Here is a 22,632-nt window from a genome sequence, read left to right on the forward strand (position 1 = left end):
CGAAGCCAATGACGGTTGGGGGCTGTGGTGCCTTTGATGGAGAGACTGATAGATGGATATGTTTCTTTCCGTTCAGAAGTTCGACTTATAAGAAGAAAGGAACAAAGTCACGAATGTTTATCACAAATGGTATTGTCGTTCAATTCATACCAAAAACCACAATAACCTATCTCTAACTATCAACTTGTCAATAACACCACTCCTTATGCCACCGTTCACGCTTCAGGGCGCCATCACTATGATGATGGTGCTCGTAGCACTCATATCACCGATCGCTGCAGCACTTCCTAGTCTTCGAATACTGCCCCTCGGAGACTCAATCACCAAAGGCAACGGCTCAAAAGACCAAAAAGGCTACAGAAACCGCCTCCGTGAGAAACTCATAGGTCGCGGTACTTCAGTAGACATGGTCGGTAGCTTGAAGCACCCTCCCACTGGCATGGCAGACAATGACCACGAAGGCCACAGCGGAAAGGTCCTTGCGCAGATCAATACCTACTGGAAGCTGTCCATCGCAGCACGCCCCAACGTTGTTCTTGTACATGCCGGCACGAACAATATGGACCTAGAGGTTGACCTTGAGGGCTCTCCTAACATGCTGGCGTCCATCATTGATGGGCTTTTTCAGAATGCTCCAGATACCACTGTTCTTGTTGCTCCTGTCATATGGGCAAATAACCCCAGAATGCAGAAGCACACTGATCGCTTCAACCCACAAGTCATCTCAATCATTCAGGAAAGACAAAAGGCTGGAAAGCATATCCTCGAGGTCCCAATAGACATCAATGCAGGTGATCTTTCGGACGAGAAGCACCCAAACGATAGTGGTTATGAGAAGATGGCCGACGCTTGGTTCAAAGCAATCCTTGAGGCTGATAAACGAGGTTGGTTGAAAGCCCCGACAAAGATAAACGCTGCTGGTCTTCCTGGTGTTGGTCTCGGTGTCGGAGGAGGAGCAGGAGGCGCTCAAGAAGAAATCGTTGGTAAGATCTGGAAGAAACAAGGAACCGTCTTTGAAGGCTTCCGGACATGGGAGTCTGTCGGAACCATCAGAGGTTCTGCTGAGAATTCCTCACGAGAAAAGGTCATTCTGGCTGATCTGAACGGCGATGGTATCGATGATTACGTCCTTGTTGACAAGGATGGTAAGATGCGAGCCTGGATCAACGGAGGGAAGCCCAATGACTGGAAGAGTATCGGGTATATCAACCCAGACTGGAAGTCCATCACGGGCGACATGATCCGTCTCGCCGATGTGGATAACGATGGCAAGGCAGATCTCATCGCTCTATATGAGGATGGCGCTGCAAAGGTCTGGAAGAACGTGGACAACGGAAAGAAGTTCGAGTCCCTCGACTCCAAATGGGCAACCGGTCTTGCGTCTCGAGACAAGGTTCGGTTTGAGGACATTGATGGCGATGGATATGCCGACTATGTTATCGTGTATGGCGGCGGCGCTGTCAAGTGGGCGCGCAATACACACAACAATGGCAAGGACAGCAGCAAGAAGAACTGGGAGACTGAAACCACTATCGCCCCAGGACCAGCTGGTATACCACAAGACTCTACCAGTATCCGAGATATTGATAGCGATGGAAAGGCTGGTGAGTTTTGAGTATTCTGATACGTGTGCTGATATACTAACAAGGCGTAGATTATCTTGTCATATATCAGGGTGGCGCCGTAAAAGCGTTCCGCAACACCCTGAAAGAAGGTGGCCGGAACTGGGACGACTTGGGTACCATCGCCCCTGGCATAGAGGGTGTCACAGGCGAAATGATTCGCTTTGCTGATATGGACGGCGATGGCTTGGCTGACTTCCTTGCTGTTGCTGACGATGGAAGCATCCGCATGTGGAAGAACCTTGGTATTATCGGAGTTAAGGGCCAGAGCATCCGCTTCGCCGACTTGACAGGCGAGGGAAGAGATGACCTAATCTCTGTCGACTCTAGAGGGCGAGCTCGGGCTTGGATCAACAAGGGCGACAACAAGTGGGAAGCAATTGGCGAGATCGCACCGGGCTTCGACGAGGATCTCTCCGACTCACGCATCGAGTTCATCGATGTCAACGGCGATAAGCGCGCTGACTACCTGATCATATACGGCGGAGGAGCTGTCAAGGCATATCTCAACAACGGCAATCTACCTGACCCTGGGGATAGACGCATCTGGCAAGATGGTATTACTATTTCTCCAGGTGTCGGTGAGCCAGGGAGCAAGGTCCGGTTCGCAGACCTTGATGGCGACGGGTATGCAGACTTCCTCATCCTCTACGATGGCGGAGCAGTCAAGTACTGGCAGAACAACAAGAACATACCACCCAGGAACGGTGGCCGCATCTGGAAAGAGGGCATCGTTGTGGCCACTGGTGTCGGCGAGCCTGGCAGCAAGGTCCGGTTTGCGGATCTCACGGGAGATGGCAAGGCAGACTACATCGTTCAGTACGATGGCGGCGCTGCTCGAGGGTATCGCAACAATGGCAAGATTCCGATTGGTGAGGGACGCAAGTGGAATGACATGGGGACTATCGCAGCGGGTGTTAGTCCCCAGGGTCCTGTCCATTATGCGGACATCAATGGGGATAGGAAGGCTGATTACCTTGTTGTTTTTGATGGGGGCGCGGTTAATGCGTATCTCAATAATCACGATTGGGCGCCGAAGCTGCCGGATAATCCTGGTCAACCTATTCCTGTTGAGCCCGGCACTGGTGGAGGCGGAGGCGGAGGCGGAGGCGGAGGAAATGGTGATGGCGGTGATGGCAGCGGTGATGGAGGTAATGACAACGGCGGCAACGATGGAGGCAACGGCGGAGGTGACAGTGATGATGGTGACGGTAATGGAGATGAAGGTGGAGACGGAGATGGGGGCAACGACGGAGGCAACAATGGTGACAAAGACGTTGTCTACATTGATCCCAAGATCTGGGACTCCAATAACCCTACAGCAGGTTGTCAACCACCTTGTACCCTCATCCTTCCACCGTGGCCACTCTCCTCCAAGACGACGATCAGCTTCCCCGTCGTCACTGAGACGTTCAAAGAGACATGGCCGGAGACCACCAGCGGTGTTACCAAGTACGGCACAACAACTATCACCGTCAAGATCACACTGCCTCCTCTTACAACCTCGGAGATTGGCGTGTCTAACGTGATACTGACAGAGTCCACATCCAAATCTGTGCCTATACGCGGCAGTGTTATTCCATCCCCAGTCACATTAACCGAACCAACCCACGGCATCATCTACACGTATAAGCCTGGGCCTCTCCCCACTGATGATGTGGATATTGGACCTCCACCAGGCATCGCTCCTGGTGTCATCGTCACAGCTGGACCTCCCGGGCCTATCTGCAAGTCTGGCTGCGGTAAGCCATGCTTGTTCGGTTGCACACCAGGCGGAGGGGGTGGAGGAAGTGGTGGTGGCTCGATTGGGTGCATCGGTGGAGGATGTCCTGGGCCAGGAGGAAACTGCGTTGGGCCTGGATGCGAGAAGAACAAGGATGATGACAACGACGACGACGATGATGATGATGATGACGATGAGGACTGTGCTACAGAGACAAACACCGAGTGTCATCAAGTCTGCACGACAAAACCCTGTGCCACTGTTTGCAACACATATCTCGGCTGTGACTGCACAACCTCCCAAGTAACCGACTACTGGGTATCCTGCGAATCTTCCTCATGCACGACCACATCGACTGAAGTCATCACCGGTTGTTTTCTCACAGCGACAGCAACAACCACCGCTGCTTCTTGTCCCCTCACCACTCTGGAGTATAATGATGACCTCGGCGATGACTACAACGGCATCGGAAACTGGGGCTCGACTTACAAGACAACCTTCTCAGCAAGTGTGATTGTCAGTTCGACGCCGTACCCCGTTAACGATGGATATGCCACCGTTGACAGAACTGCATACCCAATTCCTGATGTCAAGTCAGCCACCAAGACCAAGATGCTGGGGACTTCAGCTATTATCATCCCTTCTCATGTCGGCAACACTATTTCCGTCACTGTCAAAGGCGTTTCCTTTGTCACCACGTGGTATCCGAGTGCTACGGCGACGGTTGGGGAGTCAAAGTCAACATCCACCGAGCCATCGGAAACGACATCATTCCCAACCAACACGGCCATCACCGAAGCTGAAGCGTACTGCTTCGAAGGTAACTCAGATTATGTGGAGTTCACCCTCAACGAAGCGCGGCAGGTTATAGGATCCTTCTGCGACTCCAGCTACACGCTCGACCCCGACAACACATTCGGTCAGAATGTGGCTCTAGAAGAAGACGGCTACACAGTTATCGTGTCGGCCAAATGGGCGCCGGATCAGAGCGGCTGCGGGGACAAAGAGCCGTTCTCCTTCTCCGGAGATGATTGGAACCATGATCTTTGTTCGATGGGCTGGACTGCTGCTTGGTCGTGCCCAAACGATGAGGAGGATCGGCAAAGCAGCTACGGAGGTGCGTATGTTCTTGATCCTCCCGAGAATGGTGGCTGTCTTCTCTTGAGCTTGTATGCATATGACACATCGACTATGCGGCTCAAGGCTCTACCAAAGGGGTCTGAGTCACTGATACCGCCGGTAATGAATGTGACGCATATGGGAGAGAAGAAGGACTGGATTGCGAATGACAAGTATGATGGTCGCAGAATGTGGCCAGTAGCGGAGGGCACGACACAAGTGGGCAAGCCCTCGGCTACCGGTGAGGTCAAAAACTAAAAGTCTGCCATGACAATATCGTTTTGACTCTTTTTTTTTTTTTCTTTAGTAATTAGCCCAGAGGTTCATTTGTACGCAATATATTTATTTCTCCTGCAAGCTTCATTCGACTACATGACTTCTTAATCAGCCCTAGCATTCTTCCGCTTCATATCCGTTATATAAGGTAAGTTGCCATCCCTCTCTTTTTCAAGGTGCTCACGATACTAGTGTAAGAGATGAGCGTCCTTCACCGGTTCGAGACAAGGATGAGCCTTCCATTGCACGCCTGGCTCTCCTTTCCCTTATGCGGCGCCTTATACACACCCAGCAGCAACCGACAATCATTAGAAACACAATTATAGGGAGTCCAATCATGAGAAACCACACGGCTGAGGTGCTGATATACCCTTGGCTTTGATCATACCTTTCGGTTGGGCGGCTGTCGTCTGGAAGTGTCTCGCCTGGTTTCCAATGCGACACCCTCTCACCATCGGTCAAAGTAAGTGGCATCGGTGTCATATCAGACCTTTCAGACGAGACCCAGGATATTTCCCAGGCTTGGTGAACCATGAAAGTGCCGTCCAACGCGCTAGCATCTTGGTAATCGGATGAGCCCGACAGCGCTGGTGTCGTTGTGCCATCGCCATGGGACATGCTCGCCGCCGCCTGGACCCATCGTCCACACCCGTTAGTAAAGAAGTCTTTGGCGACATAACCACCTCGATCAAAAGGATCAAAGGTGAACCCGCTAAACGGTTCTGTTAGTTTCTTTGCTCTCAGAGGTGTAGGATGCTCGGGGATGGAACCTTTCGCAGCAGTATGCTGTCGAGACTGCTGGAGAGTTATCGGAACGAGACATTTTCCAATAATCCCAGCCAGAAGGACAAACAGCTGGGCTAAAGGTGAACAGAGAGCCAGCCTCGCCGCTCCCCCAGCCAGAGGGGTAGCATGAAGTTGGGGGTGCTGATATTAGAACAGGATACGTAAAGGTGCCATCCTGAGTCCAGAGAAGGCTCGTCTGCTCCCAATTGGGCGTACAGTCACTTGCTGGAATGTATGGTGTAGTAAGTGCGGCGCGATCTTGTGCAGAGGTTGCCGTAAGTGTCATTTGTGTAACATTCGAAGACATGGCTGATGCAAGATCTTCGGTTGTGTAAGCGCTCATGACCGGCCCTTTCAATTGAGCAGTAGTAACGGTAGCCAGGAAACGCATCCGATGAGGGGTATGAATGCTTCGTTGCTTTTGTTCATGAGACTGGTCTTGCTGTTGGTTCGACTTTACACATCCTTGCGTGGACAGGCCATGTATTTAGCCGGCTAGCCCAATGAAGTATCCTACTCGGTCCCTTTGCTTGATTATGCACAGGGGGCATAATGCGGCCGTGCTGCGTTACGTACGTAATGTCCTGTTTTATCCATCTGTTTCAGAAGTGCTGGCCGAGTCTTGTCAAGCATTTGTGCTGGTTTCGATTTATGGTGGTCTTGGTAGAAGGGTTCAGACATTTAAGCGAGAATTGACAATGGTAATGCTGATTAAAATATGTACTGGCACGCAAATAAATTATGTATGACAGTAATTGGATTGGTACTAGTCATGTCGCACGTACGGAGGGAGATGTTAAACGTCGGGATTCCTTTGCTTGAGGATGTAACCCGAAAGTGATGAGGCGATCCCTGTCGTGATTGAGATATGGTGGGCGGCCTTTTAGTGGGTGCTAGTGAAGACATCCGAATTTTAAGCTTAATAAAAGGTACGTGAATGGGGAGGTCTCTTGGCATAAAATGCGAGTATCAACACTTTATGGTAGGTAATTTGAATGGTGTAGACAATTTGAGGGACTAGTAATGGAGAGCAAAGAGATCCATGCAGTATCACACCTGGGTGATCAAATTGTTATGATGCCGCTGCTCTTCTGTCCTACAAACTTTAGCTGAGCCGCCCCAGCGTACGCAGAAAAGGTTAGAAAATAGCTGGAGCAGTGCCAGGCCCAGTCCCCTTAATTTACTTTTCCATATCGATATTATTCCATTTGTTTGGGGATTGGCGAATGCATACATTCCCAGTTGACCTGACGAGGTGGAACATGAGCGCGATCTCCACTGTTGCCCGAAACTATGGGCATTTTGATCCTTTCATCAACCGACTTCAATTATCGCTTACCAGGTCCAAGTCATGACACGAATATTCGCCAATCCATCACAGCGTCAGTCTCTCGAGAGCGAAACCTACCTGATCTCATGCACCGAGTCAGGCAACGCAATCGCTACGATGCCATGATCTACAGGGATCTCCCCCACCAGGCTAAGATCAATCGGGGTTCCATATGCAAGTGACCACAAGGCTGAATTTTCCCCCTTCTCCATCACGATGCGCAATTGGCAAAGTCCTGTCCCGCTGCCATGTTCAATCGAAAGCCTCGCGGCGTCACGGATGAGGAGCGGCTCAGCAGTTACGAGCTTGACTGGCCAACCTCGCAGCGATGGAAGCCAAACTACTCTGTCCCGCGCAACTCGCTTGAGTATGATCTCAATGCTTCACGCGACTCATCTGACCCAAGCCAAGAGTCTGAGAAACGACCCAATGTGCCGCATCCAATGTCTTTCGGGAGTCGGCGCGACATGGATACTTCTGCAAAGGCCATTCGACAAGGAGCTCTGGAGCTGAGGGCAGACGAGGAGGAGTTCTCTAATTTGAAGCTTTGGATAGAGACAATGTCCGAGTTGTACATGAACGATCTCGATAATCGGGCTCGGTGGGATCCACGATGGCTCAATGTTACTCGCAGAGAGCGCTTCGAAGGGCTGGACTCTGTCGCCATTTCAATTGTTGACTACTTCGCCAATGAGACCGTGGAGAAAAGCGAACCCGTCACGACAAAGAAGGATTTCGCGGTGGCTCTCGACTCAAGACCGGAGAGCTCCCAGGTGCGAGTCATCATGGTCAGCGATTTGAGTCGCTTCGTCATGGGTGTGCTGGGTCAGTTGTACTCAGTAGATCCCGAATTCTGGTACGAGCATCTCATCGCCTCAGGGTACTGCGCAAGCGACAGTGGTCTCAAGCTGAAGAATGCAACGTGGATGAACTGGGCCGAACAAGAAACGCGTTTTCGTCATCGTCCTCTCCCGGGGATCGGTCAGCGAACGGAATGGAATCTGTCACGGAGAACCAAGGCTCGTAAATGGGCACATCTTCGTTGGGGTCGACTTGGTCTTCTTCATTACCTGGGGCGCAAGGGCTTTTATGAGGATGAGATTGCGAAGCGCATCTCTGATGGACGTTGGACAATTGAACGAGACGTTGTTCTTGACAAGTATGGGCTACTTCTGACTGACAAGAGAAAGAAACGTGCAGAAAAGAAGATGAAGGAGAAGAGAGAGAAAGAGGAGAAGGCAAGAAAGAAGAGCCTGGGTGCTATTGATGTTCCGAAAACATCAAGTTGCCACGAGATTGAGGGCACATCGACGAGGGCCAAAACATCGAATGTGTACCGTCCCTACAGCACGTTCCATCCTGTACTACCGCAAAACCCAACATACTGGAGCAATCGAGATCTCAGAGTCATGGCTCCAGAAGGCTTGGGTTATTGGTCAAGCGTTGACAAGCAGGGCCGAAAGACAAGTGAGTATGTTCCAGGCAGACTGGCAACGTTGACTGACACGCGCAGTCATTCTGGTCTTTGACCCACCACGAACTATGCAACACGACAAGACCAAGGAGACAACACCATCTCTAACATTTATGCCTCGGGCCATGGAGTTCGAGTCTTATACGGATGAAGAGCTTTGGCGTGTCGCTGACCCCGATGAGACGTACCTGGATCCGCCAGCGCCGACCTTTACGAAGAAGCAATTGAAGAAGGACAAGAAGGAAGCCAGGAGAAGGCGAGCACAGGCTAGAAGGGATCCGTCAATTGCTGTTGTTGAGAAAAGCAACGACACCGCTTCAGAATACTCCAGCGACTCAGAATTCGACGAAGACTATCGAGAGTCGCTTCGAAAGGCCTATAAACATCGCCAACAGTTACTCCGCGATCGCGACTTTGCGCGCAAGTACTCGTTGTCCACTTTTGATCTTGTGTATCGATACATAAGCAAAATACCCACCAGCGCGCTCAATCAGGACGATTCATTGATACCGTCTATCCTCACGCGACTCCCATTCGATGATATGTGGCAGCTCCTCGCCGAACTCCGTCTGATGCAGGATCATGTTGATGCTGATCTTGGCGCAGACCTACATATTCACTTGCTCGAAGCTGCGGGTACGATGACGAGGCAGAATGTAGCGTGGATAAGGTCGACTTTGCAGGAGCTGAGTGAGTGGATCGGCCATATCGAAAAGTCCAAGGGTATTCTCAATCTACCCAAAGAGCTGGAGGAGGAGATGGCCGAGCTCACAGCTGATCTCCAATCCCTGCAATCACGCTCAGAGCAAACGCTCAATCTCCTGGTCGCTTCAACAGGCATCGCTCAATCATCTCTCGTCATCGATCAAACGTCCGGCATCAACAAACTCACCGAACTCGCATTCTTCTTCATACCCCTCTCATTCATCACATCAATCTTCTCCATGCAGGTCGCAGAACTCACCGAATCGCCGCCCAAGATGTGGACATGGGGTCTCTCCCTTGGCCTAGTCTTTCTCATAACCTACCTCATCCGCAGTTTTGTCCGCTCCCCGTCCGTCAGACTCTCGGCAATGCGCGTCCGTGTAACGATGCTTAACCGCTTCACGCCCAAGTCGCGGTCTGCATCGCACCGTCTCAATTCCGTCGGTAACCGTGCTATCGCGGGATACATCTTCTTCTTCCTCATCCGGTGCTTCTTCGTCCTCGTGATTTTGACTGTCCTTTTACTTTTCATCTTTATTGTGCATTTTGGTATATGGGCTGGCGCGATTGGCACGGCAATATACTTTATCGTCACGCGATGGCCCGAGCCGGCAGTGCTGGCACCGTGCTTCGTTGCTATTGTCCTGGCGGGTATGGGCTTTTACGTTACGTGCTGTTTGACTGAGGATATACAGGCGTTTTGGCAGAAGTGGAGCATTGAGGTGGCGGATATGCTTATGAATATGTTGCCGGAGAAGTGGAGGTTTGATCGGGTTGATGATGAGGATTTGGCGGATGAGGGGGTGAATACTTATGCGCGACAGGCAATCTTTTTTGCGTCGACGTAAGATGGTGGGCTTGCATGGGTGCTTTTGTTACCTGAGGTGTCGCTAGTTTTCAGTGGTTCTGGTCAATGTTCTGCGTTTGCTGCTTGTGTCTGTACATTGACCTGAGTGGCTGCCAGCACCTCATGTGCCATTTGGCAGAGTATTTCGCAACACACAATTTACATGGCACTAGCCTCGATAATGAAACACACAACAACACTGGCCATGTAAACAACTCAGTAGCGAAAGCTTTTGGGGTAGAAGCTTGTATTGCCAGAAGGAATATTGTGTCATCATTCTGTGTCAAAAGCGTAGAGCTTAACCTTATGGCTAGCAAACAACTCGTAAACAAGCCGGGGTGACTTGTAAATGAAGCTACAAGGTTTTGTGAATGTTGACGGGTTTGATTTCAGTGACAACTTAACTGAACAGTGACGGGCAGTGGCATCCTTATCGTTTGCCTGCATCTACTTCCCATGACTTCCGTGATTTGCTGCGGGTAGTCGCTTCTCTGAATAATCATTCTTCTCACATCCTTCACTCAACTTTGTTGTTTGCTGCAAACCTCTTCCTCTCCCTCATCTCACAACAAACAAACATCTCATCACTAGCTCGGGCATCTTCTCAACATGGCTCAGAACGATATTCCTATGTCTAGCATCGATCCCGAGCTGTACTTTACGCCTCAGACTCATATCAGCGATAATTTTAAAGAAATGGATACTGAAGAGCCATACGCCGTGGATGATCTCTGCGCTTCCTCGATACGCGCTTCTCATTACAAGCTTCTCTTTGATGGCGCCTACTCCGATATATCGATCGTCTGCCGCGGTCGAGAGTTCAAGGTTCATCGTGCTATTGTGTGTACGCAGTGCGAATGGTTTGGGGAGGCTTTCACAACCCCGCCTAAGGTATGTGGTTTCTCGCGCCATCGCATGCTCTCACTGACTTTTTCGCAGAAGCGCACCATTAGGAGCGTGACTCTGGATGAAGACCCCGAAGTCTTTCAGCACTTACTCGAGTTTCTCTACACTGGATCGTACACTGCTCAAATGCCCGCGGCACCGGATGAGGCTGAGAGAGCGAAGGAGATTCAAGACAGACTTGCCGCTTATCCACGTTGCCCTATCGAAAAAGACACTGTAAAGGACAGTGTGCCAGAGCGCCCTGTAAGACGATCAAATAGGTTATTGTCAACTACACCCGCCACGGCACCCGCAGCCAACTCACCCTCAAGCACGCCGCACGAAATACTCCTCGCCATGCATCTCTTCATCATGGCCCAGACATACAACATCCCTGCTCTTCAGCTCCTCTGCCAGGACCGCTTCTACACGGCTGGCAAGAACCGCTGGGTCAATAGGACGTGGACCGACTGGGAGGCTACGAAGGAGTTTGAGGACGTTGTGCTGGATGTGTATGGGTCTACGCAAGAGGTTAATACTCCGCTGTGGAGGGCGCTGTGCAGGTTGATTTGTGTGAAGAAGGATGGGGATCGGATGAAGGAGAGGATGATGGTTGTCAAGGGGGAGCAGGTGTTTCTCGATGAGGGCGTTGCGAAATACATGCTTGAACCTAGAGGCAATTCTAGATAAGGGCTGGCCCGCCTGGAGTGAGAGGAATACGGGAGCTCAGTCTTGAAAAGATATTTAATGAAGCTCACTCGTCTTGAACTAAAACTATACATTGACTTCTGCTGCTCGAATCAGTAGCTCACCTTTATACTCCCTGCATACTCCAGCCTCGAGAAGCAAAACTATCGGCGTAACTCATCACTACGGGATTTTCTATGTATCTAGAAAGCTAATAAGTTCACTGACAGACATGAGACTCGTTCCTCTATACGTGTGGCTTTCTGAGAATCAAACATGTATACTCCCCACGCTGGCTACATACAGCGCCAAATGATCGATAGGTTGAACGGGGTTTGTGTAAGACGTTCCAGGAAGATCAAAATAAACTTGCCTTGAAGGGAGGTCATTGCCCTAGGTAGTCGTTGGGCATCACGGGGAGGCTTCTCAAAGTTAGACTGTTCATGGAGATGTCTTGTCGCGTGTACTAAGTCAAACTTCACAGCACGAAAGGTTAACCAGTGAGATTGGGGGGAAACAGTCATGGAGCCTAAACAACGATGGTTTATGCGCAGACTCAATGGTATGGCAAACCCCGCTTCCTGCATTTGCCTCCCCAAGGCAGAAACTCAGTGCGTAGAGCAAGCCTTAAAAAAGCAACAAAGTCCAAGTCTCAAAAGCCTGTTCCCTTGTTTATGATCCCATCTCTCTTCCCCGATCTTGAACCTGGTAATTTTGTTCACACAAGAAAACGTCGGCTTTACATTCATCCGTGTCTCTTGAGAAAAAGGACTACTCGTTTACCTAGAAACATGACCACCTCACGATTCGAGACAGAGAGTTTTACTGCAGATCACCTCGTAGAGAGCGCAGGAACTGTATTATTCCGCCTCTCGACGCGTGAGATCTGCATTATACGCCATTTGCAGCGTAATGAGTATCTTCTACCCAAGGGTCGCCGCAACCTACACGAGTCAAGGCAAGCCACAGCGATTCGCGAGACCACGGAAGAAACTGGTATTCCATGTCGCTTGTTGCCCCTCAATATGCTTTCACGGGTGTGTCCCCCTGATGCAGGAAGCGAGGATGTGCCCGATGAGGCACGCTTCTTCGAGGGTGCGTGCGAGCCCATTCTTGTACAAGCCCGACGACGGGTCGAGCAGGGGGAGATGAAGCTTATTTGGTGGTTTGTGGCCGCTGTTGATGAAGAGAAGCCCGCTGGGCCGCATGAGGACAAGTTTGGCGTGGAGTTCCTTAGTTACGATGCAGCATTGGAGAGGCTGACGTTTAAGGATGACCGTGACCTGGTCGGGAGGGCGATTGACCTGGTGAAGTCGACTTTGGCTTCTTAAACCAGTCTTTGAAGGATCCATTACTGGGTACTCTGGAGTTAGTCAAGTTTTTTTATCGCTGGGACTGAAACCAGCGACGTTTGAAATTGAAAGTATTCTAGAAGGAGGGCGTTGTGGGAAGTTTTCCCGACATTATCAGGGCGGCTGATAAAAATGGCGAGAGGCATGTTTACTAACGGGAGTGATATTCCCAGAAATACTTTAGCTCTTTGGTTGCTTCAGCACTCGGCATTTGCTCGAGCTTGAGTACTGTGAGACGTTGAACAAGGGTTCATTTTCTGACAATGAGGCCAGATACTTGAGTAAGATCCGTGTCAAGAGCCCAATGGGACTTGTCGAAACTTTTGTTCGTAAGATGTGATAAACAAATCTGTTGCTCAAATAATCACACCATCCCTTATATCTGTGATCAATAGCTATCTGGGCCAGGCGCCAATCTTCCCTCCACATCATTGCGAGTGGTCCAAAGACTATCAGCTGGTCAGAATACTGGATTTCTAGTGTGACGCCGGAAGCCTTACTAAACCATTCTTCAATGACGTCTTTTTCGAAACATTTTACTGCGATCTATTTCCAGCGCTAGTTACTAGGGACTTGGAGGTTAGGATTAGTGAAGGATTTCTGATAGTTGCCTATGCTCCGCAGGTCGACATGGCGTCACAGGGTATTCTCGACATCAAGATGCGATATGTGCTAAAGCCTGTTTGAGAAGAATTGCAGAAATCGGGCAGCAGCTTGGACGTCCATGTCCACATCCCGGCCAACACGCTGCTCCTCTGTGCGACCTTGACAAGAGACTGGAGCAAAGACGAGTACGCTCTGCTGCGTGATTTTGCAACAGGCATTATCTTATTTGGGAGTAGGAACTGGGACGAGTTTGCTAGATCTCTCCTACTTTTGGGCTTTCAGATGCGGCGGGCCTGGAGTGAGCTTGGAGATGATGACCAAATGTTGGAGGTCAAGCCAACTTGATGAGTTGGCAAAGAGACATCGCAGCTGATAAGTCTAGCGAAATAACGTTGAGAGGCAATATGATAATAAGTTGAAAGGTTTGATTCACGACTAGTAATTCCATCTTCAAGCCACAGTATCTCATCTGAAACCTTATAACCACCTCACTCACCCTATACCAACCCAAATGCCTCACTCGATCCGTCCCGCCCGACAAACAATCCAGACCCTCAGCACATTCCCTCCCGCTCCGTGGCGATAACCTCCCGCTCATCATTCTCATATCTACCGCTACCAAACTCTCTTATGCATACCAACCACTGCCGATGGCGCCGCGTAGATCCCGACGGCGTAGCCCATCGCCAAGACCGGCAGCCAGAAAAAACTCTCCGGGCCTGAGCTGGGGGGTCTAGAAGCATCCGATGCAGGTACAGCCGATCCCTGCCTAGTGCGGACATCCCCTCCCCGACGTCAGCCAAGAAAGGGATCTTGGCAGACGTTGGGGTCGTAACGCAGATTTCTTGGCCATGTGTCACAAATCTCGATTACCAAAAGCCCCAAAGTCGCACAAGGCACAAACAAATTGACGACAAACAATGGTCTAATGAATTTGGTATCTGTCATGAATGGTTCAAAAAACACACGCTATGAATGAACTCCTAGCCAAATGATCATGAGCGACCTCTATAGTAATCCCTTTCCATCCCTGAATACCTCATCATACCAGCGCGACTCCGTCTCCGCTTCATTACTGGCTTTACAGATTGTATCCCAATCTGTCGACCTCAACTCCCAAGCCTTTGTGTCCTTGTTTTTCCCAAACAGTAGCGACGCGCTACCTTTGGTCTTTGCGCCGTATGACCAAACCTCCAGGTTACCATCTTCGGCGGCAATGCTCGCTAATGGTGTTGTTGTGTTTGCTGTCATGTGCGCCTCGACTAGGTTGCGCAGTTGGGGAAAGTACCACGTCTTATCCCACCATGTCGATCGGCGGGCCTTTAATCCATCTCTCCAGGCGTTATGGTGTATCGCGACGGGAACAGAGGTCGTCCAAAAGTCCACATACAGCGAAACGTCACCCCAACTACCATCATGATCATCCAATTGAGAAAATGGAGCCTCGGCCTTGGAAATGTCGCTTGGCACACCACCCACGCGAGGGGGCGAAACGCCAGCTTGGCTCGACTCCTTGGCAATCGTAGAGGGGTCGTCAAGTGACACGAAAGCACCGCCGTAGTCAGAGTAGCAAGTCGGATAGAATAGTTCTTGTGTGTAATCCAAGCCGACGTGATACTCAAATTCGGTTCGAGCAGAAAGCGCAGCCTCTTTCCCGGGGTTGTCGCCAGCAAAGTCGTCCTGCTTGATCTGTCGGCGCCAAAGTTCCTGCTCGCCAAAAATCTCGGCAAAAATACCCTGGTCGCCAGCGAGGTCCTCGGCAGACCTGACCTCAAGGAGATCTTGGTCCATGCGATCTTTGACACGTTGGAAGTATCGTCGCATGTCGCCTGCGGGACCCATGAAACTGCCGCTGTTGACATATTTGGGGCGCATGTATTTGTATCGTGATACAGTATAGTCGGTGAAGAAGCCGAACACGTTCTCGGGGAGGGTGCTGTCGGGGACGTCGTTGCAGTAGAGGTTCGAAATCTTGTCGCGTGGGGCGATGCAGCCTTTCTGCGCGGCGGCAATGATGGTCTGCTGCATCAATTCCTTGTCAAAGAAGCCATATTCCTCTGCAATTCGTCGGTTCGCTCGCTCGTTGCTGCTGTAGTATCGGTGCATCATGACGCTCGGAGGTAGTTGTAGCCAAATATCGTGTGCGTCCAGCATGAGCACGAGATCATCCTCGCCCAGCTTCTCCTCCTCCGAAACTTCATCCCCTGTCGCCCATTGTAGGTAATTCAGTGTACCAGTGATTTTTCCGAGCTGCGAAGGTCCAATACCGTCGGCCTCGGTGTGGAAATCCTTCTTCCAATTGACAATTACAGGCGCGGGATACCCCAAGGCCACGGCGCTGCTGACAACCTTGCAGAGATCAGGACTCGAATCGTCGACGGGTAAAACGATAACGAATTTTCTTTCCCCCGAGGAGATGTTGGCGGGGGTGACCAAGGTGTCTTGTAATATAAGACCCGTTGGCCTCCAGATACTATCATTATGGATCTGATGGTCAGTTTGAGCTCAGTAGAGGAGAAGGTACATACTAAGTAGTAGATTGTAAATGTGAAAGCAAACAAGGCGAATAGCAAAGTCGAACCCTTCTTGACCCATCTCCAATTTGAACCATTGACACGAAATCTAGGGCGAGGACGCGCAGCGCCAGGGAGGGCAATGTGTGAAGGCATATGTCATGGGCAGGAAGGAAAATGTATGTATAGGCAGTGAAGAAAGAGAGAGGAATGTAATATCAGGGGACAAGAAGAAACGAGGTTTTCGGATAGAACGTCAAGCCAGGGTTAAGGGAGAGACAGAAGTGGGCCGTGGTGGAACAATATACCAAAAGAGAACCGACGAAGGAAGGACAGACGACAATCAAGAAGGATGCCACACATGAAAGGAACAGAGAGAAAAAGCAGGATGTTGAAGGGAGGGCTGAAAGTGGACAAGCGACAAGGCAGACAGAGCGAGCGAGCCAGCCAAGGAGGGAAGACAAGCACAAGACACTCCGGCGTCCGGTCCACGGCAGTCATGACAAGGTAGCTGCAGCTCTCTTTCCACTATAAACCCGGGCAGTGGAGCATCTAATCTTATCGAGTCGCTCGAGTATCTTGTCGGTGAGAGGCTCATATTAAAGGTACATTGCGCCCTGTGGCCCCCAGGCTGTGAACACGGCATCCTCGACGCTAGCACGCTAATTCGAGACAGATCATCTGAGTGGGAGGCGCTGTGATTCGCCAGAGCCAACTGCTAGGGCTGGTGCCGTAACCGAAGTTAGCACAGCTCGAATCCTCCCAGGCATTTCCCGCTTCGATGATCTCCGTAAAACAATGGCGGCGCCAAAAAGACAATGAGACTCGCTCTGTAGAATTCCTGACATTTAGTGGATTCCTGACATTCTGAGTGATAAGTTCATTGTAAATGTCAGCCAAGATTGCCGTTCCAAGGTCATAACCTTGTTTAATTTGCAATACCAAGCATTGGCATCGAGATTGCACCAGAACGCAAATCCCCGAGTTAAAAGTGCTAGAGAACTCCACCCGCTAACCCGCGGCCCCCCAAGCCGACGTACCACGATGAAACATTCCTTCTCAGCACGGCCGCAAAAACTCGTTTAGGAGATATTATGTATTATCAGGGGAACATTACATTGGTGCTTACGGCGCGCAGACTTTTCTCACTTATGTAATCTATTAGGTACAAAATAATCTAAGACAAGTAAGCAGACTCCCCTGAGCCTGGAAGCAAGCCACGTTGAAGAGCCCAAAACGCAAAACACTTGACTGGCCAGAAATGAAACAAATCTGAGCCACCACCAGCGCCATCTCACAAGATCCATCACCCTATTGAGCCATGTACATATCGAACATGAGACTTCCGGTCGCCGACGGACCCTTTGAGGCGCAGTAATTTATCAATGCTTGTTTTATTTCTTATTTCTTTTTTCTTTCTTACTCCTGACAATGAGAGATGCAAAAGTCTGTCGCAGCCCGCGGCGATGCGAGAACCGGTTCCAGAACTGTTTTGGAACTGCGACTGCTACAAGGCGCAGGGCGACGATCAGCTAAAAATGACGACAGATCTTCAGCGCCAGGGGAGAAAATTAAACGGCCACCGCGTAATCGCACACACGCGACCACTAAAACCGGACACTTCCTCTTTGGGCGTGCCTCGCTGTTCTGACCGTTGTGTGTTTGGCTGCCGAGTTTGCCGCCCGTGGTTGGTGGGGCTGACTCCCCTTTGGACCAAAATTTGGGGCTGAGCTGGAGCTGGACCGGAGTCGGGCGAAATGTCATCACAAGCGCCCTGTTATGACACGAAAGGGTTCATAATCCTGCTATTCTTGGCATGTTCTTGATGTATGCTTATTACTGAGTGAGAGTCCTAGACATGGATCGTCATCCTTAAAAGCTTCACTCATAGCGGAGCTGGAGACGAGCCCAGTTAGTTGCTTGTTGGTACACGCTATACGTAAATCCCCAATAAATACGCAAATCCTGCAATTGTAATTCGTCCAAGAGGAATGCCTAGTCGAAGGATTTACATGCATAGCCTCGCCCGGTAGCGGATGTCATAGCGAGATGGTGACCCTGCCACGTATATTTGTCGATTTTGGGTAATAGCCGAGCTTTCAGCTTTGCAGCCGGGCAACGAGCAAGTTTAGCCGGTGCCCAGCTCACGATATCAGGTATTTCAAGTCTCGACTGCAGGATAGAATTACTCGAAAAAGATAAGGGCAATAACTGTTCATGAACGCAATAGGTTTTTCGGCCGCCTTGAGCAATGATTTTGAATATCCTTGTTAGTGTCCAAGGCCTCATGCACTGAAATTCATATCTGCGCAGATTAATCATCCCCAGGAAGCAAGAAAACTTCTGAGGTAAATCAAGATGCGAAAATAGACCGGTCTAAGGACTTTTAACAGATAGTCTGAAGGCTTACAAAGATATGCTAACTCTCGTTAGTTAATCCATTACTTAAAAGAGGTTCTAAGTTGTCACACCCCCTATTTCAGACGAAAAGCGTGTGCAGATGGATGGAATACTCCATGACGCCAACAGCGAAATCCCCATGCTTCATCATAACATTCCTCATCTTATCTCTGACCCTGGGCACATGGATCACAGCCGCCACAAGCCTGCATACAATCTCCCTCATCGCAGTGTCTGTTGGCGGCGTGGTCTGATACAACTCATCAACCACGTCAGGAAAACACTCGGCCTCTTCCCAAACGAGCTCCACGGCGCGGTAAAACCGATCACGCGCTAGGAGTCGAAGGGCGGGCACATCGTACTTGTCTGCCAAGACGTACAGCCGCAGAGGTAGTGTCATGTCGTTGCGTAGTTCGGCGAGTTGATTTAGTCCTTCTTGCCGACGACCTTCTGCAACTGCTTCTGCCGCCTTTGTGAGCTCGGATTTTTCATCTCCCGCTACGTCGCTGTTGTCTGAAGGACTACCCGCTCGCTCGTCGTATTCATTGTATTCTTCATCTGGCTCGTCATCGGTGATCCAATCTTGACTTCTCTCCTCCTCGGTTGACGGCATATCCTCTTCTTGGGATCCGCACGCCGGCTGCTGCAAGTTCTGAATAACAGTCTCAGGATCAAGCAACGCCGCTTTAGAGGGCTTTCCCCAGGTAAAGTTCACACCGTCGGTGTAGGTACCGGTGTACAAGAACTCGAGAAACCGCTCTACGACATCAGGATCATCCTCCGGTAATTCAATAGACCGTGATGCAGATTCCTAAACACCATGATACATTAGCCTAAGACGTGCTGTTTGCACTTGAGGTCTGTTGCCGAGAGGTTATATAACTTCACAGAACCGAGTGTATTGCACGCACCCTATAGTCGCCGCTCAGTGCTTTATCAAAGAAAGGAGACTGCGTGCATACAACAGCGCGGTGGGTCTTGAATTGACGGTCTCCGCAGATGATGGTCATGTCTGAGAACTTCTCACTGTGAATCAGAGTTGCTAGTGCGGCATGAATAGAAATGCCTATAGATTCCTCGATGTAGTCGTGATTGTCGTTTCTGTACTCACATCCTGCAGAAGAGTAAGATGTTGCACGGCTGCGTTCCCGCGGAGCTGGTGTAGGTGATATCGCTCGCGCTGCTACGTCCTGGGCAGCCCGAGTTCGGGTATCTCTGTGAGGAGAATGAGGAGGTGGAGGAACTGTGGCCATGATCGTATTGTTGTGACCGCAAGGCCTTTGATAAAAGGAAGCACAGCCTACTAAACAGTGGAGGTTATCTTGTTGCAACTAAGGTTAGTTCTTAAATGCGGGGCATTGCTTGATTGGCTAGGCCGCCCTTGTTTATGCATGGCCTGTATTGAGTTATGAAATGGTTATGCAGCATCAAACCGTTGGCCTCCGATATTCAATACTGCGAAAATACAAGCATTCCTTTTTGCTGGGCCCGTACGAGATAAGATGCACGATGCAAGCATCAACCATAAGATCCATCAACCCAATACAACACTCTCCTAAACACACCTCAGGAAGCATAGCAACTGTCCACACAATAGCCCGAGCTGCTACCTTATTCTACCCTAATGATTCACAAACATTCGTTGCTTACACCATCTCATTTTCCAAGTGCTAAGTCTCCCACTTATGAATCGTGAGGATAGCATCTGCGAACTCATTCGGGGCTTCCATGGGAAACGCATGCCCAACATCAGCTTCTCTCCTCTCATAACGACCAGAAAAATGTTCAGCATGTGCAGCAGTACCGCCTGGCTTTAAAGGATCCTGTCGTCCATCTAAAGTGATGGTCGGAACGCTAATCTTTGGTTGAGCAGCTAGAGCATCCTCCAGCTTCTGCAAAGCTGGGTCACCTTTTGCGTTACCGAAGCAGAATCTGTAAGCGTGAATAACAACACCGACGAAATCAGGATTATCAAAAGATTCTGCAGTTCGGTCGTAAAAGTATTCTGAGAATTTGAAAGAGGGGGACCATTGCTCCCACAGCATTCGACAGAGATCTCGTCGACTCTCTGTCAGACATACTATCCCACGCTCTTGCTGGAATAAATGCTGATACCAACAAATACATTCCAAACTCGGCGCAAAAGGCTTTTGATAACTTGAAAGATCGGCAATGTCGTAACCCGCATATGAAACGAGTCCAACGACACGCTCGGGCCAGAGTGCAGCTGCAACGCATACAGACATACCGCCCCAGTCAAAGCCGCCAAGGACTGCCTTTTCGATGTCCAAAGCGTCCATGAGCTCGATGACGTCTGAGCCAAGTGCTGCTTGCTGACCACTCCTCATGGTCGAATCTGAGAGGAAGCGAGTTGGGCCATAACCGCGGACATAGGGAACGATGACTCTTGCACCGCTGGAGACGAGTTTTGGGACAACTTCATCATATGCGTGGATATCGTATGGGAAGCCGTGATATAGAAGGACAGGCCAGCCTGATAATGGGCCGTGGTCATAGTATCCGACTTCTAAGGTCCGTGTCTTAATTGTTTTGAGTGACATGATTGTTTCGAATTGAAAGATGCCGAATTGATGATGATAACATAACATTAAAGGCACAATAATGCGTGATGTTTTATTATTGCTGTACGCCTTGTGGTTGACATGTACTATCATTCCTGATACAACAATGTGACGTCAGATCTAGGAACATTATTATTAATGACTTGAATAGTAAGCATAGTTAGTCTACTTCAACCAATGCATTACTTAAGTTAACGTTATACCGATATCAAAAAATACTCTCTTTAGAAATCTTACTTGAAATCATTTGCTCTGAACATTGGTTCGGAGGTCCATATACTTACATAGATGTTCATGCTGACGTTGTGTCCAGGAACTTGATTTTTTTACTTCAAGCTCTTGAGATTCCCTGAATCCTGATGTTTAAAAAATGCGCGATACACTCATAAGTTATCAGGTCTACTATTCAAAGTGACACTCTCACAGATACAGCTCAGGTAGCTTACCAGATGCCCACACTACTGCCCATGAGATATAGCAAATTGACAAAGTATTCTTAAAATTCACGATAAATCAAACCTATCATTGAGTCAATGAAAAACATAGTCTCATAACCCTAAATATGCCGCATGCAATCAAAAGATGTCTTTTAAAACGGGATCAACTTGCATAAATAATCAATACATCGACATGCCCTTCTTCGATACGACACAAGAAAGTTCTCCTGTCTTCTGCGCAACAAGTTTGATAGAAAAACATGCATGGCTTTCAGTCTCCTCCTGTTGTTCGTAGTGCCATTCGGTGCCTGAGTGTCCATCGTCCAGTAATATGGCCTTCATGTCCCATTTTGTTCAGCAACGGGATCTTCATCAGGCAGAGTGCTGGTGCACCGTATGCTTCTCGCTGTCTTGTGGAATAAGGTCTGTTTGTATGCCTCCAAGTCTCAAACCCGTAGTCCATAGAAGCTGAAAATTGTGGCCGTGATCTCTTTGAAAATCAGCTTCTTCCGTTTCTCAAGTCATAGTTTTGACCTACTGCTCTGACGGCCTGCGGCTAGCAGCTGTAATTTTGATTATGTGAAAACTGATTCAAGATTCTTGATGATGTGTGCTCGCGGAGTTCTGGAGTGTATAGCAACAATAGCATCAGCTCCATGCAGATCTTGACATGTACCACATGGTACTCGGCCAAGTGTCAAGATGAAGCGACCGATAGTCAAAAGTTGCTCAAGGTAGCTTCGATAGTTCTCCTTTGTTGCCAGATCGGGAAACACCAAAGCTGAAAACATCTCGACGACTTGAGAATAGAGCCCTTGGTGATGCATCGTATAGAGACGATGTGTTAGAGAAAAGAGGGCCAACGTAGTAGAAAGTAGATGTCCAACCCATCAAAATCTGCGTTTCTCTAACTCCCAACTCCATTTTGGATCGCGATACGATGCTTTCTTGTACTTCTCCGATGGACAAGTTGGACAAAATAGGTTATGAACGGATTTGTTCGCGCCTGACATCCTGCCGCAGGAGCCAAAAGTATCTTGGGCACGGTGACATATGACCTGTTCCATGCGTGAGTCGTAGAGCTGTTTGCACCATGTACAGGTGAAATGTGTCATTGTATTTACACACATGGTTGCTAGTTGAGGTTGTGAGGGGTGGAAAATTGGTGTATGAGTCTGGTGAATACTTGAGGAACAAGTTTGAGCCGTGAATATTGGGAGTGCAGTCATATTTATAAAGTGATATTGTGAGTTAATTGTTAGACTCCCTTGTGATTTCTATGTGAATT

General features: G+C 49.6%; 7 protein-coding genes across 7 annotated transcripts; 4 read left to right on the plus strand and 3 right to left on the minus strand.

Moving 5' to 3' along the window:
- Positions 1-406: 406 nt before the first annotated feature.
- On the plus strand, positions 407-4,722 carry J7337_004863 (uncharacterized protein; the record flags this gene model as incomplete). Its single annotated transcript, XM_044822551.1, has 2 exons — positions 407-1,604; positions 1,655-4,722. 2 exons carry the CDS (start codon positions 407-409, stop codon positions 4,720-4,722), a joined length of 4,266 nt encoding a protein of 1,421 aa, XP_044683884.1.
- A 2,382-nt stretch (positions 4,723-7,104) lies between these two features.
- On the plus strand, positions 7,105-9,883 carry J7337_004864 (uncharacterized protein; the record flags this gene model as incomplete). Its single annotated transcript, XM_044822552.1, has 2 exons — positions 7,105-8,323; positions 8,370-9,883. 2 exons carry the CDS (start codon positions 7,105-7,107, stop codon positions 9,881-9,883), a joined length of 2,733 nt encoding a protein of 910 aa, XP_044683885.1.
- Positions 9,884-10,491: 608 nt separating this feature from the next.
- On the plus strand, positions 10,492-11,457 carry J7337_004865 (uncharacterized protein; the record flags this gene model as incomplete). The annotated part of the gene is made up of 2 exons (XM_044822553.1): positions 10,492-10,773; positions 10,822-11,457. The coding sequence occupies 2 exons, from the start codon at positions 10,492-10,494 to the stop codon at positions 11,455-11,457; spliced, it is 918 nt and encodes a 305-aa protein (XP_044683886.1).
- Positions 11,458-12,245: 788 nt separating this feature from the next.
- Positions 12,246-12,785, plus strand: J7337_004866 (uncharacterized protein; the record flags this gene model as incomplete). The annotated part of the gene is made up of 2 exons (XM_044822554.1): positions 12,246-12,450; positions 12,511-12,785. 2 exons carry the CDS (start codon positions 12,246-12,248, stop codon positions 12,783-12,785), a joined length of 480 nt encoding a protein of 159 aa, XP_044683887.1.
- A 1,635-nt stretch (positions 12,786-14,420) lies between these two features.
- J7337_004867 (uncharacterized protein) lies at positions 14,421-16,007 on the minus strand (the record flags this gene model as incomplete). Its single annotated transcript, XM_044822555.1, has 2 exons — positions 14,421-15,885; positions 15,994-16,007. 2 exons carry the CDS (start codon positions 16,005-16,007, stop codon positions 14,421-14,423), a joined length of 1,479 nt encoding a protein of 492 aa, XP_044683888.1.
- A 2,397-nt stretch (positions 16,008-18,404) lies between these two features.
- Positions 18,405-19,578, minus strand: J7337_004868 (uncharacterized protein; the record flags this gene model as incomplete). Its single annotated transcript, XM_044822556.1, has 2 exons — positions 18,405-19,136; positions 19,237-19,578. 2 exons carry the CDS (start codon positions 19,576-19,578, stop codon positions 18,405-18,407), a joined length of 1,074 nt encoding a protein of 357 aa, XP_044683889.1.
- A 417-nt stretch (positions 19,579-19,995) lies between these two features.
- J7337_004869 (uncharacterized protein) lies at positions 19,996-20,886 on the minus strand (the record flags this gene model as incomplete). Its single annotated transcript, XM_044822557.1, has 1 exon — positions 19,996-20,886. The coding sequence occupies one exon, from the start codon at positions 20,884-20,886 to the stop codon at positions 19,996-19,998; it is 891 nt and encodes a 296-aa protein (XP_044683890.1).
- Positions 20,887-22,632: the final 1,746 nt, after the last annotated feature.

Source organism: Fusarium musae, chromosome 3 (genome assembly GCF_019915245.1).
Source record: "Fusarium musae strain F31 chromosome 3, whole genome shotgun sequence".
In the NCBI taxonomy this organism is placed as follows: Eukaryota; Fungi; Ascomycota; class Sordariomycetes; order Hypocreales; family Nectriaceae; genus Fusarium; species Fusarium musae.